This window comes from Metarhizium robertsii, assembly GCF_000187425.2.
Source record: "Metarhizium robertsii ARSEF 23 chromosome Unknown MAA_Scf_1, whole genome shotgun sequence".
Taxonomy (NCBI): Eukaryota; Fungi; Ascomycota; class Sordariomycetes; order Hypocreales; family Clavicipitaceae; genus Metarhizium; species Metarhizium robertsii.
The window spans coordinates 5,896,445-5,918,820 of NW_011942149.1; the positions used below are offsets into that span (position 1 = coordinate 5,896,445).

A 22,376-nucleotide genomic window follows, 5' to 3' on the forward strand; every position below is an offset into this window, starting at 1 on the left:
TGAGTTGATCGCCACCCTGCATTTCTGCATCCGTCCACTCCTCGTCGCCTTTCTCCTCTTCAACCATCACGACAATACCACGACAATTCCACGAGCGATTTCCTCCCCACTGACTTTGAGGAGTTGAATCCCTTCCCTCACGTCCTTGTCTCTTCACCTGGATAAAAAAAGTCGACGGCTTGCATATTACAACCCCTGGTTGCACCGAGCCGCTGGATGTTGGAACACCTCGTCTCAACACTCTTTGGCAGCTCACTTCTCCCCAACGCTCGCCGGCGTATCGTCCAAGGCTTGTCGGTCCATTAGCTGACTGCCTCACCGACACAAGCCGTGCCAGTGAGTAATCACCTTTTTTTTTTCTTTGGCACTTCATAATCTCTGCCTACTCGCATGTACACACCTGATATCGACGCTTTTCTGTCAAAGGGCACAAGTCAAGCAGAGCCGTTGCCGTGACAGATCACATCGAGGGACAGCTTGTTGCCATCAGGTGTACAGACTTTATCTCGTATTCTCAACGAGCTACAACGTGTTGCATTGTTTACTGACATTCCTCAAGCATATCCTATTTGATTGCTTTCTCAACTTGTTCAACCTTGAGACTGCTACGACAAAATGGCCGCCTCATCTGTACAGATCCCAACCCATCCGTCGCGGGACTCGGTGCAATGCATTCGCCGAGTCACGAGAGAGAATCGTACTCTCTGGTATCAGTTGACCGTCCTCCAGCAGCCAGAGCGAGCCAGAGCATGTGGCTCGGGCATGAAAGGTCAGGGCGAATTCCTAAAATCATTCCATTAATTGTCGTCGTTTACAGTCGGATATCGAAATGTGGCTATTCTTCTTGTTTGATGGGACCGGCTCCTGGGAATCTGTCTGCAAACGATGCCATCGTGCATGTAGCTGCCATTGACCTCTAGTTATCCCATGCTGACATCTTCGATAGCCAATAGCGACAGACGGCCAGTTGATCCTCCCCCAGTTGTGGAACTACGCATCATCGAAGGCCCTTCGGTTGGTGAGGGCAAGGATATCACCTTCGATTACAATGCCAACTTTTTCTTATATGCCAGCCTCGAACAGGCCCGCACAATGGCCCACGGCCGAGTTCAGAGCGCTGCCGCTACGAATCCTCCCATTCTGACCGGCGTTCCCGCCTCTGGCATGGCCTACCTGGACCGCCCTACCGAAGCTGGTTACTTCATCTTTCCCGATTTATCCGTTCGACATGAAGGGTACTTTTGTCTTTCGTTCAGCTTATTCGAGACTACCAAGGAGGAAAAAGACTTTGATATGGAGCCTGCCAATTCCGACCTGCCGCCCGGTGTCGACTGGCGGATGGAAATCAAGACGAATCCATTCAACGTCTTTAGTGCCAAGAAGTTCCCTGGCTTGATGGAGAGTACCCAGCTTAGCAAGACGGTTGCGGATCAGGGATGCCGAGTTCGAATTCGACGTGATGTGCGAATGAGGAAGCGCGATGGGAAGTCGAGTGCATTCGAGCGACGAGAGGAGGACTTCCGCCGCAGAACTGTCACACCCGCTCCCGAAGACCCTCATGGCATCCGAAACCGATCCTTGAGCAACTCAAGCGAGCATCGGGTCCCCTACGCACCTGAGCCGCATCGACGACCTTCTGCCGTTGATGCCTATCATGCTCCTCCACCACCTCCGGGTTATGATTCTGGTCCTCCGCCGAGCCGTAGTTGTCATTTGTCATTTGGAGAGCATCCTACTGCCCAATACGCCACCCCGCGACATTATCCGGCGCCGCCTCCTCTGAATGGACACGTCCAACTGCCGGTCGCCGCACCATATTCTTCGCCTGGTCAGGCGACGAATTATGTGAAGCCGGAACAGAACAATTACGGATACCCTACTCATACACGCAATCCGAGCTCGACCTGTCCATCTCCTGTTCCGTCAGTCAAGCATGAGCTTCCCTATGACAGGGCACCGGGAAATTATGTGTCACCCTCCCCATCGAGATATTCGGAGACCTCGAGGCGGGACTCGCATCAATCATACCCGCCTACGCCATTACTGCCACAACCACCGCGCCGGACGTCGCAAACGTCCCTGGCACCGCTCAAGATTGCTGCGCTGGTGTCCCCTTCACCTCTACCCCCTATCGAGGCCCAGACAGAGCCTGTGCCTGTGTCTCCTATTATTCCCACAGGGGGCAAACGAAAACATCAAGACGTCTTTATGCACGGTTTGCAAAACGGACAGCGCCAGCAGGATACACAGTATGGCCGTTTCAAGGGTCTCAGCCCTGAGACTCTTGAAGGCAGGTATTCGAGGGCCGATGGCAAGGTTGACGTGATTCAGTTCAACCGGTACCAATAGGGCCTAGTTTGACGGGGAGTTGACGGCCTCTGTGAAATCGTTCGGGTCCAGACCCGAACCTCGCTCTGCTACTTTGCCTATACCCTTTGGCGTTCTTGTTGGTGTTGAATTTTGCTCATGTACGTTTTGTCTCACTGACGTTGCCAGTGGACAGTGTGGAGAGAATTATATCGAGACATGGAAGGAGTCGGCGTCGGGAGCAAATACCATTTTCTCTTTTCTACAATCGAATCTTTGTTCTTTTTTTTTCTCGGCTAATGCCATACGATGCCTGGGACACCGGCAACAAACCCCGTATCGCGGCCTTTCCTGTTGATCTACAGTGTGCTTTTATTATCAACTTATATGTCGACTTTTACGCTTCATAGAGATGGCAACTTCGAGAACGGGAGATGGGAGATACTATACTGAGCTGCCCAGATGCTACGACTGTTAAGGCTTTGGTTTCCTTGGCTCCTCGGCCCCAACAATGGCGCGAATGTCGACAACCGGGTTCACAACTCCCCGCAACATCATTTTCTATCGATTGTTATTTGTTTCGGATTGGATTGAGAAACGGAACTACCTGTCACGACGTGCGTCCAATTCATGGCGTGTCATGTGATTGATGTTTTGCAACCATTGTATTTGTTTGGAAAATTTTGGGAAGCTTGGGCCCTCTGCCATGCACGGCTTTTTACGTTGGAAACGGGACCTTCGATTTATTTATTATTATTATTATTTTGCTGCCGTGCGCGGCAACGCGACATATACGTTTGAATGAAGCGTGCACTGAGTTTGACGGACAAAACAAGCTGGTTGTTTATTATTATCATTTTTTCTTCATTTCGCCTGGGCTGGCACGCTAATGCCCAAAGTTTGTGAGGGCTGATTAAAAAGCCGGCTCTTGGAAGGCAGGATAGGTAGTTGCAATTAAATCAACGATTCAACCAAGACGAGCTGTGTAGGTGTGACAACGGAAGCGAAAAATGACATACAAGGGGGGCTTGATGAATTATTAGTATGTGACTGTGATGTGGCAGCAGAATGAATTAGAGTTGTCACATATCGATTATAGGAGATGAACAAGGGCCGCTGACAGTTGATGAAACCGTGAGTGGGACTCGGCCATGTAGATAGAACGGCCGCTTTATCTTTTCAACCTTGGAGCGCTGCAAATTTGACGACGGCTATGAACAATGGCCGGTTTGGCTAGAGACCAGAAGTGGGCCGGCACGACTGAGAGGTCTTTGGCTGGAGAGTGCACGAGAAGGAAAAAGTGGAGCGCTTGGTTGCCATGGCGAGATCACGGGTAGGGTACAGGGGTTCAGGCACGGAACAATGAGTGTAAGTCAACAAACGGCCAAACACAGATGGGGATGTCACCGCAGACATACATACACGGACGTCTTGCTTGTATCTCAACTATTTTCTCCTTTCCCGCGTTGGCCCTTTTCGTTGAGATTGCCCGTACCATAAAGTTGAAAGGTGGCAGATACCATACGAAGTCGGTAACGAACAAAAGCCAATTTGATCGACCATTTATTTACTCGCAAAACCGGCGCGCACTCACTCAAAGCAATTGGAGGACCCTCTTTACCACCAGGAAGAAGACTTCTTCATCATGGGCCCTCCCAGAACGAGAGCCCAGCATTTTCTTGCCCAGAGGGGCAGGTTCCAAGAAGGCTCAATGAACGACCGCGTGTCGGCCGTGCCGCCAGTGCACTTTCTTGGTCCGCAGGACAGAGAGGCGCTCGAGCGGCCTGTTTACGCGGAACAATCTGCATTTGCTGCCTTTGACCCGGCTTACTTTGGGAGACGCGAGGAGAGGCAGCCGGCTGGGCAGATGCCGCAGGCGCAGGCGCAGCCCCAACCGCGGCCGACGGCGCGCAAGCCTACCACGAAGATGAACATTTTTGGCCAGGTGTGGGAGGGGGTCCGCGGCAGGCTCCGACTACGCAGGGACGCAGACGACAAAGAAAAGGCCAGAGAGAAGAAGGACCCCGCGAGCAGCGACGCACAAGACGACAGGCCCTCTCGGGACGAGGTCTTTGCCAGCTACCAGCAGCTCGTTGCCTCGGGGTTCTTCTCCTCGCACGCCATACAGTCCACCCGCCACGGTCCGCCGCCCAACTACCGGCCGTCTACATCCCACGGGGCGCCTTCCAGGAATGCCGGCTTTGCGCCGCAGTGGCCGCTTGCCCCCAGACCGCTCACGCCGCAATCCCTGCCCGGGGCGCACGAAGTCTGTTCCCCCGTCAGCGTGGCCTCGTCCCGGGGAACGAAACGCGCGGCCGAGTCACCTGAGCCCAGTGTCGACGGGGACGGGGACGGGGAGCAAGGGGGCAAGGAAGAGGAGCGCGACGACGGCGAGGATGAATCTACGCTGGCGCATCGCTTTCTCCCGAAGCGGCTGCGTATATCTGCTTCGCGGGACATTTCACTCCCCAAGCTGAGAAGCGTTGCGTCGAGGAAGAGCATGCGCGCGGCGGTGGCTTTGGCCCGGAGGAACGTCTCTGTGGGTACGCAGGAGGAGGACGGCAAGGAGCGTGAGCTGGATAGGCTTAGCAAGAAGATGCCGTGGGCTCAGCAGCAGCAGCAGCAGCAGGGCGAAGTGCCTGCTGCGCGAGCGTCAATGGATGTGCTTCCCAGGGGGCGCAACTCGAGTGAGATTCACGGGAGCGTGACTCGCAGGATCCGACGGCCTACTAGTGCTAGGAATTTGAGGTCTGCGGGGATGAGGGACGGCAATGGGGGGCTCAAGGTCGTGCCGGATGCGAATAGGGGCATTCCGAGGGTGCCTGATATTCCGGCCAAGTTTACGTATGGGGAGGATAGGGAGAATGGAGTGCCGTGGAGGGGGTTGAGGAGATAGGGGGTTGGCAGCGCGACTTGACGAAGCCTGGTTGATGAGAATCAGTTTATGCCCCCGTGGTTTTTGAAATGGAGGCAACGGTCTTGGATGAGGTCGTGGTGATGTGTTGTTGAGGTGCACTTTTGCGATTTTGTATGGCATCTGGAGTTTGGGTCGACAATTGGGCGTGCGGCAGCGTCATGAGCTTTGCATGGCGGTATGGACCTAATGATTTCCTTGGCTGTATATGGATATGAGTTATGTTGGTATGATGATGGCGTTGATGCACATATATTGGAATGTATATAAGAGCCCCCCTGCGGCGGATGTGCTGCATACTGTATTGTATCCTGGTCTTTGAGGAGCGATACCACCAGCCTCTGGTCTGTCTGCCGGCCCGGGCTGATTTTTGCCTTATTTCACTGGGGAGAGGTGGTGGCCTGATTCTTTGCTTCGTGGTTCTTTTGTCTGCCTAGATACAGAGCACTCACTACCTAGGTATGTAGTTGAACCCCGGGGGGCTGCATAAACCAGAGACACTATCCTCGTTTGATGATTACTTTTAGACTCTTCCTCTTCCCTCTTGTCCCAAAGAGACCATTGACAGTCCTGCTCTCGCTCCGCCATCGACTCGACTCGCCACCTTGCGAACGCGACTGCGAACGCCCAACTAGACCGGACCGGCGTCTCGATATCCGGGGCGGCAACAGGCACGGCGTCCGTCTTAAGGCGCGCCAGGCCGAGGAGCCGCGTCTACATCTGCCGTCTCGTTGAGCGACCGAAGCGGCAGCGGCAGCGGCAGCACGGTGATCCTCTCGGTCCACGTCGCCCCGGACCCCTGGGACCGAATGCTGGGGATGCTCGTCAAGGCCAGGACATCCCGCGGCCCCTATCGCAAGTCGTTAGGTTCGCCAACAAGAACAAGAGCGGAAACTCAACTAGTCTTGCTCCTCGCCGGAGCACATTCCACCGCGAGGGCGCAACGACGACGGGCGGCGACGGCGAGGGCTTCGGCGCCGGCAGCGCTGACGGGCAGCAGGAAAGCGGTGCCACTCTGTCGCGGCTGCGTCGTTGCAAATTCGTCCCCCACGACGCCGTTAGCTTGGGGCCTCTTCATCTCGGTGCGCGCGCGCGTGTGTATTCATGCGTGGCGGCGTGGCTCATTACCAGAGGGGACAGGTCCGCGAGTGTCCCAGCAGCCAGGGGTCGATGCAGGCGCCGTGAAACTCGTGCCCGCAGGGCAGCCGGCGCGGCGGGGAGGGCGCTCGCGTCCAGGGCTCGCCGCAGATGGAGCATCCGGGCGCGTCTTGGGTCGTGTTTTGCTCCCTCGCGGCCGTGTCGTCGTGGCTGCTGCTGCCCTCGGCGAGGGGAGGCCTTGCTCCCCCGGGAGGGGGGTTTCGGGAGCCGGCGGTCATGTTGGAAGACGGCGACGGAGGGGGCCTTGGGCTACGAGAGCGCTGTGTTCTGGTCTTGTGCGATCTGGGATTCGGGATTTGCTATCTTGGCTTGGGTTTTTGGACCGAGGGGGGCGACGACGCAGGCTCTCTTTTCTCCTGGACAGCTCGCCTTTGTGTCGGGGGCAAGGAAGTAGATATACATGCGTATATTTACATGTATGCATATACATCTTTGCGGTTCGGCAGTCAGGATCCAGAATCGAGGCACGATGGTCGTGTGCTTGGTCACATCCTCGAGCTTCAGCCCTTTTCCCCCTGCCTACCCAGGGAACCGACAGACACGGCTCTTTCACCCACAAGATGCTGGCCTACGCGGTATGCCGAACTTCCGGATACTGACTGCTGCTGCTGCTTGAGGCAATTTTCTCTTTGGCCAGCATCAGGCAAGCCATAAGGTATAAAGGGGTTCCTTCACCATGTCATTTGACCGTTGGCCATTGTGCTACCCATATTCCCTCCCACCTGGGATACGCCATTCCGATACCGTGCCAGCTGCGGCGTTTTATTGTGTGCGACACGTAATTGCTGCATGACCGCGATGGGGCCATTGGCCGACGGAAGCACGTTCGTGTGGTGTCAATCTGGCTGCAACAAGGTTGACGTGCGTCCAGCCGCCCATTATCACCTTGTGTTGAAGCCGGTCCAGCTTGAAGGAGTAGGACGCGTCACAATGACAGGCACTCGGCGATGCGCTCGCTATATACGGTACCATTTTCTACCTAAAGAGTACCACGTCCGGCAAAACCAACTGACAGCCATCTATCTACCGGCAAATAAAAAAACGTCAAGGCCTTGTACTATACCTATTTCCTAACAACCCGTATTTGTCCGTCGCCAACATCAGCGAATGATCCTCGGAGCAGAAACCCCCGTATGAGGAGAAGAGGGAGAAAAAAAAAAAAGAAAAAAAGTATAGAAAAACAAACATCCGCAGCAACAAGGCGGATCTTATCCTACTCGCTGTCCCATCCCATGCATGGCTCCTGCGAAGCAATTCATCGCCCTCCAACATCCCCCAGTTTACAAACGTTCTCAAAACGTACATCCGTAGGTTTATATTGCCACCACAGTCCTGTTCCCTCAAGAAATGCTGCTTCGCGACTCCATGCAAAGAATGTCAAATCAAAACGAACGTCGATGCAAGTTCCATAAAGGGTTACAGCATTTGTCAAGGCAAAGATGATAAGAAAAACGCCAGCCCGCAAAAAGCCCCATGTCGGTTCAAACTCTCAACGCTCACACACCCTGCATGAAAGCTCCTTCTCTAGCAAAGGACAACCACCATCACCAAACGTGTCATATTTCTACAACGCGTTCGGGTGCTGTGCTCACCAGCCGAGATGCTCGATTATGGCCAGCCTGTACCAGGGCTCGGACCGAGGTCCAGAGGAAAGGGAACAGTGAGGGGAAATAGCTGTAAAGCATAGCGCACACTACTACCAGGAGAAGAGGAATCTATTACATTGTTAGCAAAGCCTGTGTCACATTTTGGCTCGTCTCCAGTGATGCTTACCCAAACGAAGAAGAGGTTCCGGTCGCTGCGGAGGCTCTTCAGCTTGATCTCACGTGCCCGCAGGAATTGCTCCTGTTGCTCCTTGGTGATGGCGTTTTTGCGTCCAATCTTGAGAATCTCCGGAGCTTCGGTCTTGGCACGAGTCGTGCTTGTCGTTGTGGTGGATGCGGTCTGATCGTACAAGGTTGCACACTTCATATCAGCCTCAGCTTCCGCAGCGGCTCGGATAGCGGATTCCTGCTTCCTGTCCACATCTTGTTGTGGGAAGATATCTTCATACGCAGGAGGTGGCACTGCGCTCGCGTTGTTCATGTAAGAGCTGATATCCCACCAACGGCCGTCCATCTTGCCTTGGTTCTCGCCGGTCGATCCAGGGCGGGCACCAGACATGCCTGGCATGAGCTGCTGCACACGCTGGAAATATGCCTGATAGTCAGGGAGCATCGCCATTCCTGGTAGGGCGGGCATCTGAGGGAAGTGGGCGAGGTTCTGCAGATGCAGTGTCATAGACTGTTGGAACTGTTGGAGCTGTTGCTGTACCTGATCCTTCAAGGCAGCCGCAAGTGCCGTTGTGGGAGAAGCCATTCCATTGTCGGGCCTAGCTGGTTCTTCGATATGCTCGGAAGATTCCTCGTCTTGCCTCATAGAGCTGGCGCGTCTCATCGTGAGGTAAACATCCTCGTCGGGGTCTTCATCCTCAAAGTCCCCAGATGTGTATTCAGGGCTCTCCTCACTTGAATCTATCGAGATGGGCTCATCATGAGTGTGTGCTCTGGTCATTGGCTCCCACAAGGAACGTAGCGAGGTAGCACTGCTGGTTCGGCTGTGGAGAGAGCCACCGCTTCTAGATCGTACGTGTCGCTCAGAATGGCGGATTGCACGCAGAACGGCTCGTGACTGGGCTACATCAGCAGGCGTGAGGCTGGACAAGCTTCGAATCGTCGGGTCTGCGCCAACAAGCATCAGGCGTCTCACAATCTCGGGGTGATTGTGGATGGCAGCCATGTGCAACGGCGTGAATCCTCCCTTGTCGCGGGCATCGGGGTTGGCGCCGCGGGCAAGAAGAGCAGCGACAAACCGATGATAGCCTAGCGAACAGGCCAAATGCAGCATAGTGTGGCCCGTGGATCTCTTCAGATCGAGGCGTGTCTTGTGAGTGCTGTCATCAAGGTCAATGAGATCCAAGCACTTGAGAAGCTGCGACTCGAGATGTTCACGAGAGGTGGCAGCGTGGTTGAACATTGGTCCACCAGCTGATGATGATGAGCCACCCCCACTGGCCCAAGTCGAGTTGCCATCATTGAGAATTCGGCGCGCCAAATCACTAACGTCCACCATTTGGCCAGACATTTTGTGTCCCAGCACAGACAGAGCTGTCCTAATGAGCTTGTCCTCGTTGTCGTCAATGTACTTGAACGTAGGCGGTTGCTTTCCCATGGCGAAATTTAGAGCCCCAGGGATGCCTTGATGCTTGAAAGTCACCGCAACAGTCCCAGCAACGGGTGACGGGGGCAGCAAGCAGACGAGAGAAGAGTCGCCCCAGTATGTTGTAGTAGTAGCCTTCTGATCACCAAAGAAGACCTCCAAGCCTTGGAAGAAAGCAGCACCCAAGACAGTAACCTCGATGCCTCCAATTTTGGGTCCCTCATTTGGGATGATTTTGTGAATAGTGGGAGGCGCTCGTGCTTGGTTGACGCCGAGAGGCAGGGGATACAAGTTGGCTGCCAGGCTTTGCGTGAACTGATTTTGCATGCCGCCGGCAACACTGTTTCTCAGACCATTAGGGCTAGGGGCACGACTTGGGTGGCTTGATGCTGGCGCAGAATACATCTGAGCCATTGCCAGGTTGTCCATGCTCGCGGAACGGTTAGAGAAGAACGGTAGCTGGTCATTGCTACCCGGAGTAGGGGGCTCATTCGCAAATGGAGCTGGGCCATTCATAGGCCCAAATATCTGTTCTGGTTGTTGGAATGGACTCGGATTGGGAGAGAAAGGAGATGTCGCCGTAGAGATCTGTGATGAAGTTATTTGAGAGCCTGGCGGCGGTGAAGTATCCAGCCTTGTCATCGTCAAGCCGTTAGGTACCCTCGAGCTGCTTGACTTTCTCTTCTTGGCCGGGCCGCCTTGATTGGGCGAAGAAGGTCGAGAAAGAGTTCGTCCAGTTACTGCTGGGGTACTCATGGTGGGAGTCGTCTTCCCGGAGACGACAGAACCTGAGTAGGGCGACTGTCCACCTTGCTGGGAATTACCGTCTGCATTAGGCGAGGAGACCTGAAATGTTCCGTTTTGAACGCCGGGCGCCGGCGCAATGTGATTGCTCTCCATAGGCTGGGGCATATGGATGGGGATTGTGGTCGAGGTGACCGTCTCTGATACTTGAGGGTTCGAGGCTTGAGCCATGGGATGAGTCTTGTGGTCGTCTGTAATCATGATTGGGTTGGACATGGCCTGTGCAATAAGGCGATCCCGAAAGTCCTTGATGGTGAAGATGACGTTAAAGCCCATCTTCTCGCTATGATGCCTGCAGTAGCAGGCAATTCTCATGGGAGCATCGATTTGCATAGCACGAGTGACTACTGGATCAGGGCGTCCGCTGGCATCCAAGACACCACTCAGGGGCTGCCATTCCTTGACTTCCTGGGTATTGAAGACAATGACACGTCGCTCCTCGTCTTGACTCCAAATCTTCTCCTCCTCTGGCTTCTTGATCTTCTTTCGCGCTGCTCGTTTCCGCTCTCGCGAGATACACCCAGCGCAAATCCGAACATCCCCTCCGTTTTGTGGCGAGTTCTTTTCATCATCAAGCTCTGGCAAGTATCCCTGTGGTACTACTGCGGCTCTCTCCAACGCCTTCTTCTTGAAATCCCCTTGCTCCATCGCACTTGTGCACACCAAGTTAACGTGTAATTCTAGGGTGTCGGGAGATCGTTCAGTGCACGGCCGAGCGAGTAGCTTAGGCTTAGATATAGTGTGGGTAGGCAAATGCAACTTGGTTACACCGGGTGGCAAAGGCGACAATGTCATTTTGATAGGAATTTGCGTCTCGACACGCGATTTCAGAGGTGTGGGCAAGATTCTTAACTCATAGCCGCCAGTAAAGTTATAAACAGGAGTGCTGTTGTAGAGTGGGATATGTTGAGGCATAGGCATTGGCTGAGGCATCTGGTTGCTAAATTGCATAGGAGTGGGCAACGCATCCGGTGCTGTGGCCGGCGCGACATCTACTCTGTTAGGCCAGATGGTGTTTCCATTGATGTGGTTGCCAAGAGGAGAAGGCGAGTTGAGAAAATTGGCCGCTGGAGATGAATTGTGGCTCGTCACCATGGCCGACATGGGAGAGACCTCCCTCGAACCCGAAGTCTTGACGCCGTTTGACGATGTTGAATATTGCTGTTCAGGGTTAGATTCCAATAAATACTTGGAGCGTTATAGTACATAGAAGGGCCCAACATCGATTGACTTACTGAGCTTTGCTTCTTGTGAGTAACCGTCTTTGGCTTGCTATTGGGTTTGCGTGCAACCTTTGCGGAGCTGTTATTTGTCTTGATGGTGGGCATGGCTGGCGACGCCATGGCGGTTTGGCCAGCATTTTGTGCCTCGGGGCTACTTGAAGCGCTCTCAAAATCAAAAGAGCGGTCCATGAAGCTGTCGTCCTGCTCGCCAAACCCGTAGAGCCCCTCCATGGCGGAAGAATCAGCCTCGCGGCCGAATGTGAATGCATTCTCATCGTCGTCATAGGAAGAATAATTGGCGGCACCCCACTCCATCTTGATATCAGCGCCGTCATCCATAGTGCTATCGCCGGTGGTAATAGGCGTCTTGGTCGAGCCGGAGCTGCCAGTCCTCTTTGAGGACGAAGCCGACTCGGAAGACGAGTCGTGATAAGAGTCGTTGGGGGAATCAGGAAAGGGTCCAGCGGTCGTCAGTTCCTGAGGGTTTAAAAAGGATTTCTGATCGCTGGAGCCAATGGCGTCCAGGCTCTGCAGTGTATCGGGGCTGTTTGAGAAGTCAAAGAGGTTGGAAGCCGCAAATTCATCGTCGGAGAATTCGTGAAATTCGCCGCTGGACATTCCTGCTCCCGCTATTAAAGGGCCTCCAGCGACGCTGCCTCCTGCGGATGTCATGACCAGCAGGCCAGGCCGTGCGCGATCCGCCTCGCGCGGTGGGAAATCGATCGGCTCAAGCCCAGTCGCCTTGGTAGGCAGGACGTCTAAATCGCGGCCGAGTTTGCGGAGTTGAGGCAAGATTTGAGAAAGGGAGGGGCTGAAGAATCAGTAGGACCCAACTGCGGTGCACTCCAGCTGCTTAGGCGAAGAATAGGCGTGGTGAAAATGGCAGTGGTCGAGGTACGTCTCTCTGGGCCTAGCTTGTTGCGCTAACTCGACATCAGAGGGAGATTAAAGAGTAATAATGTCGAGGTTGGAAACAAAAAAAAAAAAAAATAGGCCAGACAATAGCGGTGTCACTGCCCGGACGAAAAATAATGTACGCTTATGACGATGAATATCGGTTGAACAGGCTCCGCCGTCGACGTTGGCGACAGATTGGCGAGCGACTGAATCAATGGAGCAAGAGTGCAGGAAAACCTGTCAATCAACGCCACGCACTCAACGTTTTCTCGGGATCGCGGGCTGAGTCGTGGATTATGTTCGGTGTCGGAGCGAAAAGGGGGTGTCTGGGCGAGCAACAAGCGGGACGAAAGAGAAATGACGGAAAGCAAGGTCGGAGAGATAGAGACTCGGCAGAGGAGAGAATCTGCGAGGCCGACCAGACGAGACAGAAGAGAGTTGCGAGTTGAGGGAGTGGACGATAGTATGGCTGGACCTGAATGGCGACAGCAAGTGGAGGGTGATGAACGTCAACCAGTCGACAACTGGGCCAGTCCTGGCTGGCTGGAGGCGCTGCCCTCAACGTGGTTTTTGGTGTCAGGCGGTGGGCAACATGGACCAGACATCAATCGTCTGGACACGGGCCTGACAGGAACCAAGGCCTGCGGTGTACCCATGGGCTGGCCAAGCTAGCGTCTGGTCCCTTGAATTACTCTACAAGTACGTACTCCGTACAATGCAGACTTTGACTGATGAATGAATAGACCTGTTGCCCGCGGCCAAGTGGGAAAGGGTTAGGGGGCCCGCCCTTTCCCTCCTCACTCCTCTTCAGGCTTCCGCTTTTTTTCACTTTTGATGGCTTCGTCAACCCGTTTTTCTTCTGCGCATGTGGCCAAGCCATGTGCACCCAGTGTACTAGGTATCCAGGTACCTAGGGTACTGCGTACTAAGTACTTTCATTTGACAACTTGGCCCGGGCACTCCATGTCGCGACCTGGACGGGTCAATTTGGCGTGGCGTGCGGGCTTCGCAACATGTGGGTCCGAGGGTAAGGGGATACTAGTAGTATTCCGTACTTTGGTCGCTCGTGGAGGACGCTGACGGACAGACACCGATTGTCGGCGACGGACAGTACTCCGAACATTGAATCATCCACACCCTACGTACGGTATACAGCGACATACATACATATATTAGGTATGTACAATCGCACACGACAAATACAGTGCTCACCGCTGACAGTCCTCCAGCACGACGTGCGGATGAACCCTTCCCCTCTCCCTGGCTCCCCTTCTGCCCTGGGGGCCAATAAAAACCCGTCCGGTGGTCATGATTCTACAGGCGCCGCTAAGCCCTCGCGGTTCCCCCCAAGTCTCTCCCTAACAGCACGAGATCAACAATGGCAGCCAAGACTGAAGATTCAATTCACCTGCAGGCACCCACCGCCAAGCTTACTTAAGTAGATAGGCGTCAAGCCCCGGCGCCAAAAGTCAACTCACCACATGTAGACAGCTGTCAACATTTGAACAGTAGCACAGCCCTCCAGACGGCACTGGGAACATTGAGCCCCCCAGCTGTCAGAGACAGCAGTTGGCGTCACTGACGCACCAGACTGCCTGACAATGTCCCACGGCAGGCCCCGCGGCACTACATGGCATTGATTTGATCCAAAACTCCGACCGCCAGTTTTTGTTGATTATCTGTCCCCGGTGCCGTTCAATGCCTTCCCCATGCATCTTCCTCCCCAACATAACAGACGGGTGCTATCACCGTCGTCAGCATCGCCTCTTTTCCCCAGCTTTTCCAGCGCCGGGCCACCCGGCAGTGCCAACACAAAGCGAGCAGAGCAGGTTCCACGTATATAACATCTCTTGCGGACTTGTCTCGTCATCACGCCCGGTTCGAATGGAGAACTCGGCGACAGCCATATTTGCCGTCCCGACCATGGGGTCTGGTTCAGAGCACCCACAGACCATGCACATGCAGTAAACTGGCTGATTTGTGCTTCGTGGCTTCACGGCTCGACCATGCGCCGTCCGTTTTCGCAATACGCCGAGATATGCTGGCGAAATGGCGCCGTGAGACTGTCTCTGAGCCCTTATCATCAACATGAAGGACGGCCAACTGCAGCACGCGGATTGGCCTGTCTCACTGGAGGGAGTACTTAAGCTAAGCAGCGTTGCGATTTGATGAATGGATGCCTCGCCGGATCTTCAATTGATCGCCAGCATCCGACATGTTGAAACGTAGGATAACTGCAACTAATTCCGGCGGTCTCCTCTCGCACCATCACGACATCGACCTGTCCTGTCCAAGGCCATGCGCTCCTAATTCCGTCACCGCAACGACCGCACGAAATCGTCAAACCAAAACAACTTGTCTAGGTACACATGTATCTTCCCAAGGTCACATTTTCACCAATTGGACCCCGTTCATGCATGGCCCAAGTCCACAGGTTAAACCGCCCAAACACTTGATTTCGCGAATTCCCATCATCCCGTTACGCAGCTCACAAGGCGTGACGTGCACTGTGACCCGGTTCCTCTCGTCATCTTTCTCAATTGATGCATATGTACATTTTCCACCTTCCAATGCGTGATATTTCTCAGTCCCGAGTCCTGACAATCAGCCCTACGGAGTACTTGTCCACTCTTCACCTGAGAGGGTGTGCAACGAGAACTCTCGCCCAATCAGACAAACGAGCCATCTGCCTGTCCGCCGCTTAGCAGGCACGCCTCGAAACCAAGCCCGTCAACGTGCCGTTGTTTGCGGGCGTTCTGCGCCAGATGTGCTGTGGCTTCTCCGTGGCTTGTGATCCATTGTCCCGCGAGTTTGTGAGAGTTGGAGCATCCTGGTTGAAGGCTTGCATGTGCCATCTCGTCGGACCGATGCGCCCATGGCAACGTTTGAAGCCACTATGATCTGCCTTTTACGACATCGTATTCAGATCGGCACCGCTATATGTATAAAGCGCTATTTACGTGAATAAAAAATTTGCTTCATCTGGATCTGGATACCTCGCCACCTGTACGCCATGCCCTCTCCGAATCGGAGTCTTCAAACTCATACCATGAATACACCATCACCCTTCCCTCCCTCCCTTTCACACACCTTTGCCACCACATATGAAGCTATCCCGATCCCGAGAGACGGTGATAATGGTCCGGAACGGACAACATGTGTGGCTTGCCCCCCACGATCGCCACCATCATCGGCAGACCATTAATAACTCACCCAAATCCACCCTACGTAGCCGGAGCTGGTGGGCTCTTTGGCACTTCGTCGGAGAACTGGATTTCCCTTCTTGCACTTCGAGCAGGAGTGCTGGCTTCTGACTTTCGGGCTTCAGGCTCGTCAGAAGATTGGATCCTCCCCTTCGCCGGAGTCCACCCCCCCGAGACTCTGGCTTCAGCCTCAACATCTGTTCGAGTTTCGGAGCTCTCAGCATCTTCATGGCTGCTTTGGCCTGCAGCCGGTGCTCCTCGGGAGTCTCGTTCTGGCTGTTTTATCTTTGAAGGTACAACTCCCTGTCCGGTCCGACGAATCGGCGCGGTGCCCTGTCGCACTTGCGCCGCGAGGTTTGCCTCAACATCCTCAGGTTCTCTCACGAACCTGCCAAAGAAGGGAATACGTCTGCGAGCCTGGACACTGAAACGATCGGTGCTAACAGTTTCGCTGAGACTTTCACTCAGCACACGATGGAGTCTGGGCGCGAGATACCCTAGCTTGCCGAGGGGAATGCTCAAACCATGAACAACCTGCGAAGAGTAACGATGTTAGCGACGTCAACCAAAAAAGAAAATGGACACGAAGGCACTCCATCAAGGCTACTAAACATATATATACCAGCGCGACACAACTTACAATACTACACACGACGAGGAACCAAACCACAACTGTAATTGTCTCAGCAAGATCCTTGACATCCGATCTGGGAACGCTGTTTTCATCACTCAAATGCTGCTGGATGAATTCTAGGCCGATGTAGAGATAGAACACGGCCGACACACCAATTGGGCCAAAAAAGCCCACAAAGATAGCCTGTCGTACCTGGCTAATTTGATGGATAGCTTTGTGCATGCCAAATATCCACGGTAGACGCCGTATAAGTAGTACCAGAAGTCCAAGGGGGATCAACCGACTCAATGGGATAATGGAGTTGTGGGCGAAATCATTCCAGGGAAGATAGGCGCCGTACCATAGGAAGATGGTGACGTTGAGAAGCATATCAATCGTCGGCTGTAACGAGTCATCCTTTGTTTGTAGGCGGAACCAATCGTCCCAGGTGAAGGCATTCCCAGCGATAAAGCACGCCAACACATCATCTGTGCCAATCAACCCACAGGTGCCTAGAACAAATAGAGCCAGGGCGACAGCGAAGACGAGGAAACTCTCACGATCAATATAGTTGCGTTGTTTAGCAAAGTAAAGCAATTCTTTGCCTATCCAACCCACTACAGCGCCATAGATGATGCTGAGAATAATGGTGTACCCCCACGTGAAGGCGAACCAAAGGCCCATGGCATCCTTGGCACCGCCTTCTGTTGCCCCCGATCCTATGTATTTGATAAGGTAGAGGGCGAAGAACAAGAACGGGTACCCCAGGCCGTCGTTCGTTCCAGACTCGGCAACGATGAGGTCCTGCAACTCTTTGGGGATGTTATGGTCGGCAAACTTTCCCTTGACAATGACGGCAGACAGGACGGGGTCGGTAGGAGTGACGCACGCCCCAACAGCCAGGGCATGCAAAAAGCTAGGTGTGCCAACCAGTCCCCAAACAAGAAGACTCGTAGCCATCCACATACATGCCATACCGGGGCCGACGAGTAGCAAGATGGGTTTCAGCTCTTTCCAGAGGTATTTGCTTGGCAACTGGATTCCAGCGAGAACCAGCTGCACACCAAGCACCAGTCTGGAAAAGTTGAGCGTGATGGCATTCAGCCGGTCCTGGCATTGCGCGTCCGTGAGACCATCTTGGTGACAAGCGGCATAGGACCAAGGCCGAATCCAATCGGCCGCATATGGCCCAAAGGCCACACCAACCAAGAGCGATATGACTATACCAGTAATGTCAGAATCCAGCGTAGACTAATGCGATAAGTATGCTAAACGTCTCAACTGCTTCCCGGAATGAAGGTGAATGAAGGTGATATCCATCGTGGGAAACAAAACGAAAAAAGGAAAGGGGTTGTTACACAAGCTTCCCTGTCCCTTGTACGTCTGTCCCGAATACGGTTCCTGCATCATTGTCTCACATGCTTATGCACCACCAGTTCAGGAAACAAAAAAAAAAAAAGCAAATCATAGCCCGAGAACTATTAAACGTCGCTCAGGTAAGAGTAGAGGGGTAAAAGGCTCAAAGTGACAAACGAAAAGGTACTCACGAGCTTCAGATAGGTAAAATGTTTCCTTCAAGAGATATGACACCAGCCCAAACACCGAAATGAATCCACCCAACAGAGCAACCAAGATGTTGAAGTCGGTGATTTCCAAAGGTACGGCCCAAATGCCCTTGTTCTCCTGTGAAGTGTAATTAGCCATTGCGGCAAAAGCTGGCGTTAGCAAGCTTCAAAGCAGGCAGTGGCGACGGCGGCTGTAGCAAGGAGGAGAAGGGTAGACAGCATTCTGGGACCGGGTGAGATAATAGAAGCGGTAAATAAAGACGTGCGAAGAGACACACGTAGAGCGAGTTTTTTCTGTGTGCCCTGGAGGGAATCCGTGGATGGAAGCTGTGGCCCGTTGTTGATGTAGGAAGTTCCCGAACGGGTAATAGGCAATGTTGGACTGGGGCAGAGTAGAGCAAAACGGTTCGAATCCGTAGAGGCCGCGACAAGATGGATGGATGTAGTGTTATGTGCATGCGGGTTCTGAATCGAGACGTCGGCAACGACCTAGAAAGTGGTTTGGTTCCGCTCTCATCCGCGCCGCCGCAAAGCCATTCGCACGGATATCGCCTTTTTGGTATGGCATCTGGGATTTGCCGGTGCTGCCTCCACATGCGTGAACCACTTGGGGAAGTCACGACTGCACAGCCAGGAAACTGCCAGGCCGACCTTGGCTCCCGAACTTCAATGGTCTTCTCATCCAGCCCAGTTCTGTCAGTCCATGTTGATTGGGGTCAGACGCCGTATTAATACAATTTTATCCTCGTCACGACGCGCCGCCAGGTTGCCCAACTCTCGATGCCAATCTCTCCCCGAAGCGAAGAATGACGTGTTCAGAGGCAACTGCATCGTCCCTTCTCCTTCTTGACCCGCCGCACGCCGCTTTGCTTACAATATGAAGCCACAACATCAAATCCAGCCCAATTGATGGTCTGTACAAGGCGACATTTCAACTTGATTGGGTGTCATTATGCTAAGTGTGCCCGGGGGCCAAACCAGTTCGCACATCATCATGGGCATATTGGCAAACAGCTGTCAAGCAAGCCTACGAAGGCAACCCAAGGACATTGCAACTGCCGAGAACAAAAACCGTCTCTCTTGTAAATCCTCAGCCGATGCTTCATCCCCCTGTGAGTCTAGTCAACTCTTTACGATTATTGCAGACGCCACCGGGCGTAACCGCCATGAATTCCATCATCCTTGTGATCGACTTCAGCAGAAGTTGGGTTACTCCTAACCCAATTCCTTCTCAAACATCCACCATCTCGACTCATCACTATGCATATACATACAACGCCTCGGGAGATGAATGCAAAAATGCAAATGTTGCAAGGTGAAGTTGACTTGTCAGGCGACACAAATATTCCTCCCCCTCCTTGGTACCACCCGTCTACTGAGAGCCTACCCGCCAATGTAACGACAAAAAGAAGAAGAATATTGGCCCATGCCTTGCTACCCTTCCCGAATGTACTGTATGGGTTGCCGCCTGATAACCAATTGGGATGCCGTACACATCCCATTGGTTCATCCGTCCCCAAAGGGAAATAACAGGCCGCGGGTGCAACCTGCACGTTTGTCCTGATATGGATAATCCGGCACTGTGAAACAGACGCAAACTGGGAATAACCTCTTTTTCTGAGATGTGTGCGCTTTGTGCGCATAATGCTGTCCAGGTGAGATGTTCCAAGTTTATCTGATCTTAGTCGTGCAGACGTGTAAAGTTGGATTGGGTGTCGAGTGAATGAGACTTTAGGTGCTATCAGCGATTTGCTCGGTAAAAGTGAAGCGAATAAAAATCCAAAGACAAAGGAATGTTCTCATGCTATATGTGACAGAGTTTGATGGCTGCAAGAGTCAAAGTACGTGGTGTGTACTCGGTGGTGTACCACAACCTCCAAGGGATGGTCCCTGGAGGTGAATGGACAACAACCAAGAGGACACCTGCGAGGTATAATGGACAGTGATCTGATTGGAAGAAAACTATCCAGATAATGACTCCCAAGTCATCAATCTCTCTATGCTACGGAAAAGCATCCAAGACTCGTGTGGGTTGTTGACCACCGACATGAGGCAGGGGACGAGGAGACGAACACGACAGAATCGACAAATCCCACCGTATCAAAACAACTTGCGATAGCTTGGGCATAGCGGGCGCTATTTGAAGAGCAGGCTTGCAGGATAGACCTCGCAGCTCCAATGCAATCCCACAAAACCTCATGCGCATGACGTTGCCTCCAGCAAGACATGACCTGCGCCGACATCGAAGCATCACGATCCCTCACTGGCCCCCACGGATCAATCTCCCAAAAATAAAAGGCTCGAACAAGCTGTCAACATGAAAACGTAGCTATACGATGATATCATTCCCCGCATCCAAGCCAGGAGCCACAGATAGAGTGTGCCGGAATTCCGTGGTATGGCTGATCGATGGCAGCGGCCGCAAGCAACCAGGAATAGCTTTCAGCGCGACGCCCTCGAATACTCAGATAGCAACACCCGCCACAACATCCATCGGTTGAAACGCATTCTTCAAGTCCCTTGCGATAACAATACGTCACGGCGATGATTGGCCGTGGTGTAAAGACAAATACAGGTGTCATAACAACAGTCCTCCATCATTGTTGTATGATCGTCAAGACGCCGCCAGCCATTCATGTGGACTTGTATCACAAACAAACTGACAAAATCAAAGAATTCCCTTTTTTCCCCGGTCCTCAAAATATCCCAAGTCTCGAACAGAAAAAAATTAAAACACCCCGTAACACATGCATATGCTCCTTAGCCGCTTCCATGAGATGCAACCCTACCCTTCCATCACCCTGCTAGTATCACAAAAATACGACACAGACACAGGCTCTTGTGTTTTTTCCAAGAGCTTCGAGCCTGACATAGTTCCAATACCCACCCCCCGACTCAACTCCAGCTCACGACACCCTCCTCAACAAGCCATTTTTGCTCCTCGTACAGCTAACCTGTCAGCAGCCACATTTCCTCTATCCGACGCATGTCCCTTAACCCAATGAAAGTAGGTATTAGCGCCGGTCTTGGTCCTCTCGTCCATCTTGTCCAGGACAGCCCGAATGATATCCTGGTTCTTGACATTCTCGCCAGTTGCCGTCTTCCACCCTTTGTGTTTCCATCCAATAGCCCATTGCGTCACGCAGTTGATCGAATACTGGCTGTCGCTGATGATCTGCACCGTCTGCTCGAGGGGTGCAATCTCTAATGCCCGAAGCATGGCCATCAACTCGGCACGCTGGTTAGTCTGCGGGTCGCCAACCAGTCTTTCAGAAACATTTCGGGGATCCCCGTCTCCAAAATAGACACCCACGCCTGCTCTGGAACCAGCTTTCCCGTTTGCAAGGCTACTGCCGTCTGTATAAATTTGCAAAACGTCCTCAGCCGGACGCTGCACCCCCGGTTCAGCTTTCTTTGCGGCCGTCTTGGACGCCGTCTTCTTTGCGGAAGCTGCTACCGGTGTTGGTGATACCGGTAATTCAACTGGCGCCGCCGCATATGTTTCCCCGAGAGCTTCAATGGCTTCCCTACTGCCATGTTGTTTAATATAGACGACCGCCTCCATCCGTGTTCCAAACCGCTTGTACTTGGGGCCCTTGACGCCCTTGATAGCCAGCGCCGCTTCATTCCAATCAGTGTAAATGCCCGTGGGATTGCCTACAGCCACGGCGTAAAACCTCTCTGGCTCATCAGAAGACGCTGCGACCTTCTTCCCCTCCGCAAATGCCTCTGCATCGGACCGCGAGGTGAAGGATTTGACTACAGCAACAACCAATTAGCTCAACCATGCTCCATTTGGCATCTCAAGGCTGGCGACAAAAACCACAGAGTCGACTCACAAACAGCACCCCTGAAACCAGCCGTTTGGGCTGAGCACTCGGCATATGTCATATACACCCCAGGGCGAAATCCAGCTTGGACCGCATAGAACTTTTGCACATTATCCGTCTTTCTTTTCTTGGGGGGGCTAGCTGTTGCATTCACCCCCGGGGCAGCTCTCTTGTTCATTTCGCTGTCTGGCAAGGCCGTCTTTATGATACGGTTGAGGAAGCCAAAAACGGATCGGGTCGACGTTGTAGAGAGCAGTCTCGTAGGCACGTATACTCGTATTCTTGCTTCTTTCGAGAAGTGATGGTTTCTTCCGACCGTTTGGGTGAAGCGAGAGCCGTAGCCGGAGGAGAGAAGCAGCAGCAACGCCTTGGAAGCCAGCTTGGCGCAGTTGGCGGGTGTCGCGCAAGGCTGAGTTCTAACCGCAAGTAGTCAGAACGATGGCATTCTCCTACACATTAATGCAAATGCAACAATGTGAGGCTCCACGTGCAGGCAAAAATTTCAATAACGTAAAATCAATAACGCACTTGAGAATGGGTTGGGAGCAGACGTTTGCCTTCGCACTGCCAGGGGGGGGAAGGAGGGTCGTCGTCAGATACAAAGAAGTAAGACCATTTGGAGAGAGAGGGGGGGGGGGGGGGGGGGGGGGGGGGGGGGGCGGGT

At 53.3% G+C, this 22,376-nt stretch overlaps 6 protein-coding genes across 6 annotated transcripts in view; 2 read left to right on the forward strand and 4 right to left on the reverse strand.

The window, feature by feature from the left end:
- Positions 1-615: 615 nt before the first annotated feature.
- Positions 616-2,349, forward strand: MAA_01811 (velvet 1; the record flags this gene model as incomplete). The annotated part of the gene is made up of 2 exons (XM_007819809.2): positions 616-769; positions 947-2,349. The coding sequence occupies 2 exons, from the start codon at positions 616-618 to the stop codon at positions 2,347-2,349; spliced, it is 1,557 nt and encodes a 518-aa protein (XP_007818000.2).
- A 1,603-nt stretch (positions 2,350-3,952) lies between these two features.
- Positions 3,953-5,203, forward strand: MAA_01810 (uncharacterized protein; the record flags this gene model as incomplete). The annotated part of the gene is made up of 1 exon (XM_007819808.1): positions 3,953-5,203. One exon carries the CDS (start codon positions 3,953-3,955, stop codon positions 5,201-5,203), a length of 1,251 nt encoding a protein of 416 aa, XP_007817999.1.
- Positions 5,204-6,116: 913 nt separating this feature from the next.
- Positions 6,117-6,597, reverse strand: MAA_01809 (zinc finger domain-containing protein; the record flags this gene model as incomplete). The annotated part of the gene is made up of 2 exons (XM_007819807.1): positions 6,117-6,291; positions 6,350-6,597. The coding sequence occupies 2 exons, from the start codon at positions 6,595-6,597 to the stop codon at positions 6,117-6,119; spliced, it is 423 nt and encodes a 140-aa protein (XP_007817998.1).
- A 1,338-nt stretch (positions 6,598-7,935) lies between these two features.
- Positions 7,936-12,276, reverse strand: MAA_01808 (ankyrin repeat protein; the record flags this gene model as incomplete). Its single annotated transcript, XM_007819806.2, has 3 exons — positions 7,936-8,094; positions 8,153-11,542; positions 11,617-12,276. 3 exons carry the CDS (start codon positions 12,274-12,276, stop codon positions 7,936-7,938), a joined length of 4,209 nt encoding a protein of 1,402 aa, XP_007817997.2.
- A 3,449-nt stretch (positions 12,277-15,725) lies between these two features.
- On the reverse strand, positions 15,726-18,021 carry MAA_01807 (Na(+)/H(+) antiporter 2; the record flags this gene model as incomplete). The annotated part of the gene is made up of 3 exons (XM_007819805.1): positions 15,726-16,238; positions 16,345-17,537; positions 17,865-18,021. The coding sequence occupies 3 exons, from the start codon at positions 18,019-18,021 to the stop codon at positions 15,726-15,728; spliced, it is 1,863 nt and encodes a 620-aa protein (XP_007817996.1).
- A 2,781-nt stretch (positions 18,022-20,802) lies between these two features.
- Positions 20,803-22,376, reverse strand: part of MAA_01806 (Ribonuclease H domain protein) — a gene marked incomplete at both ends in the record, with an annotated part of 1,803 nt that continues 229 nt past the window's right edge. The window contains 2 exons of the mRNA XM_007819804.1: positions 20,803-21,641; positions 21,722-22,128. Coding sequence (XP_007817995.1) covers positions 20,803-21,641; positions 21,722-22,128 — 1,246 coding nt within the window. The remainder of the gene's footprint in view (positions 21,642-21,721; positions 22,129-22,376) is intronic.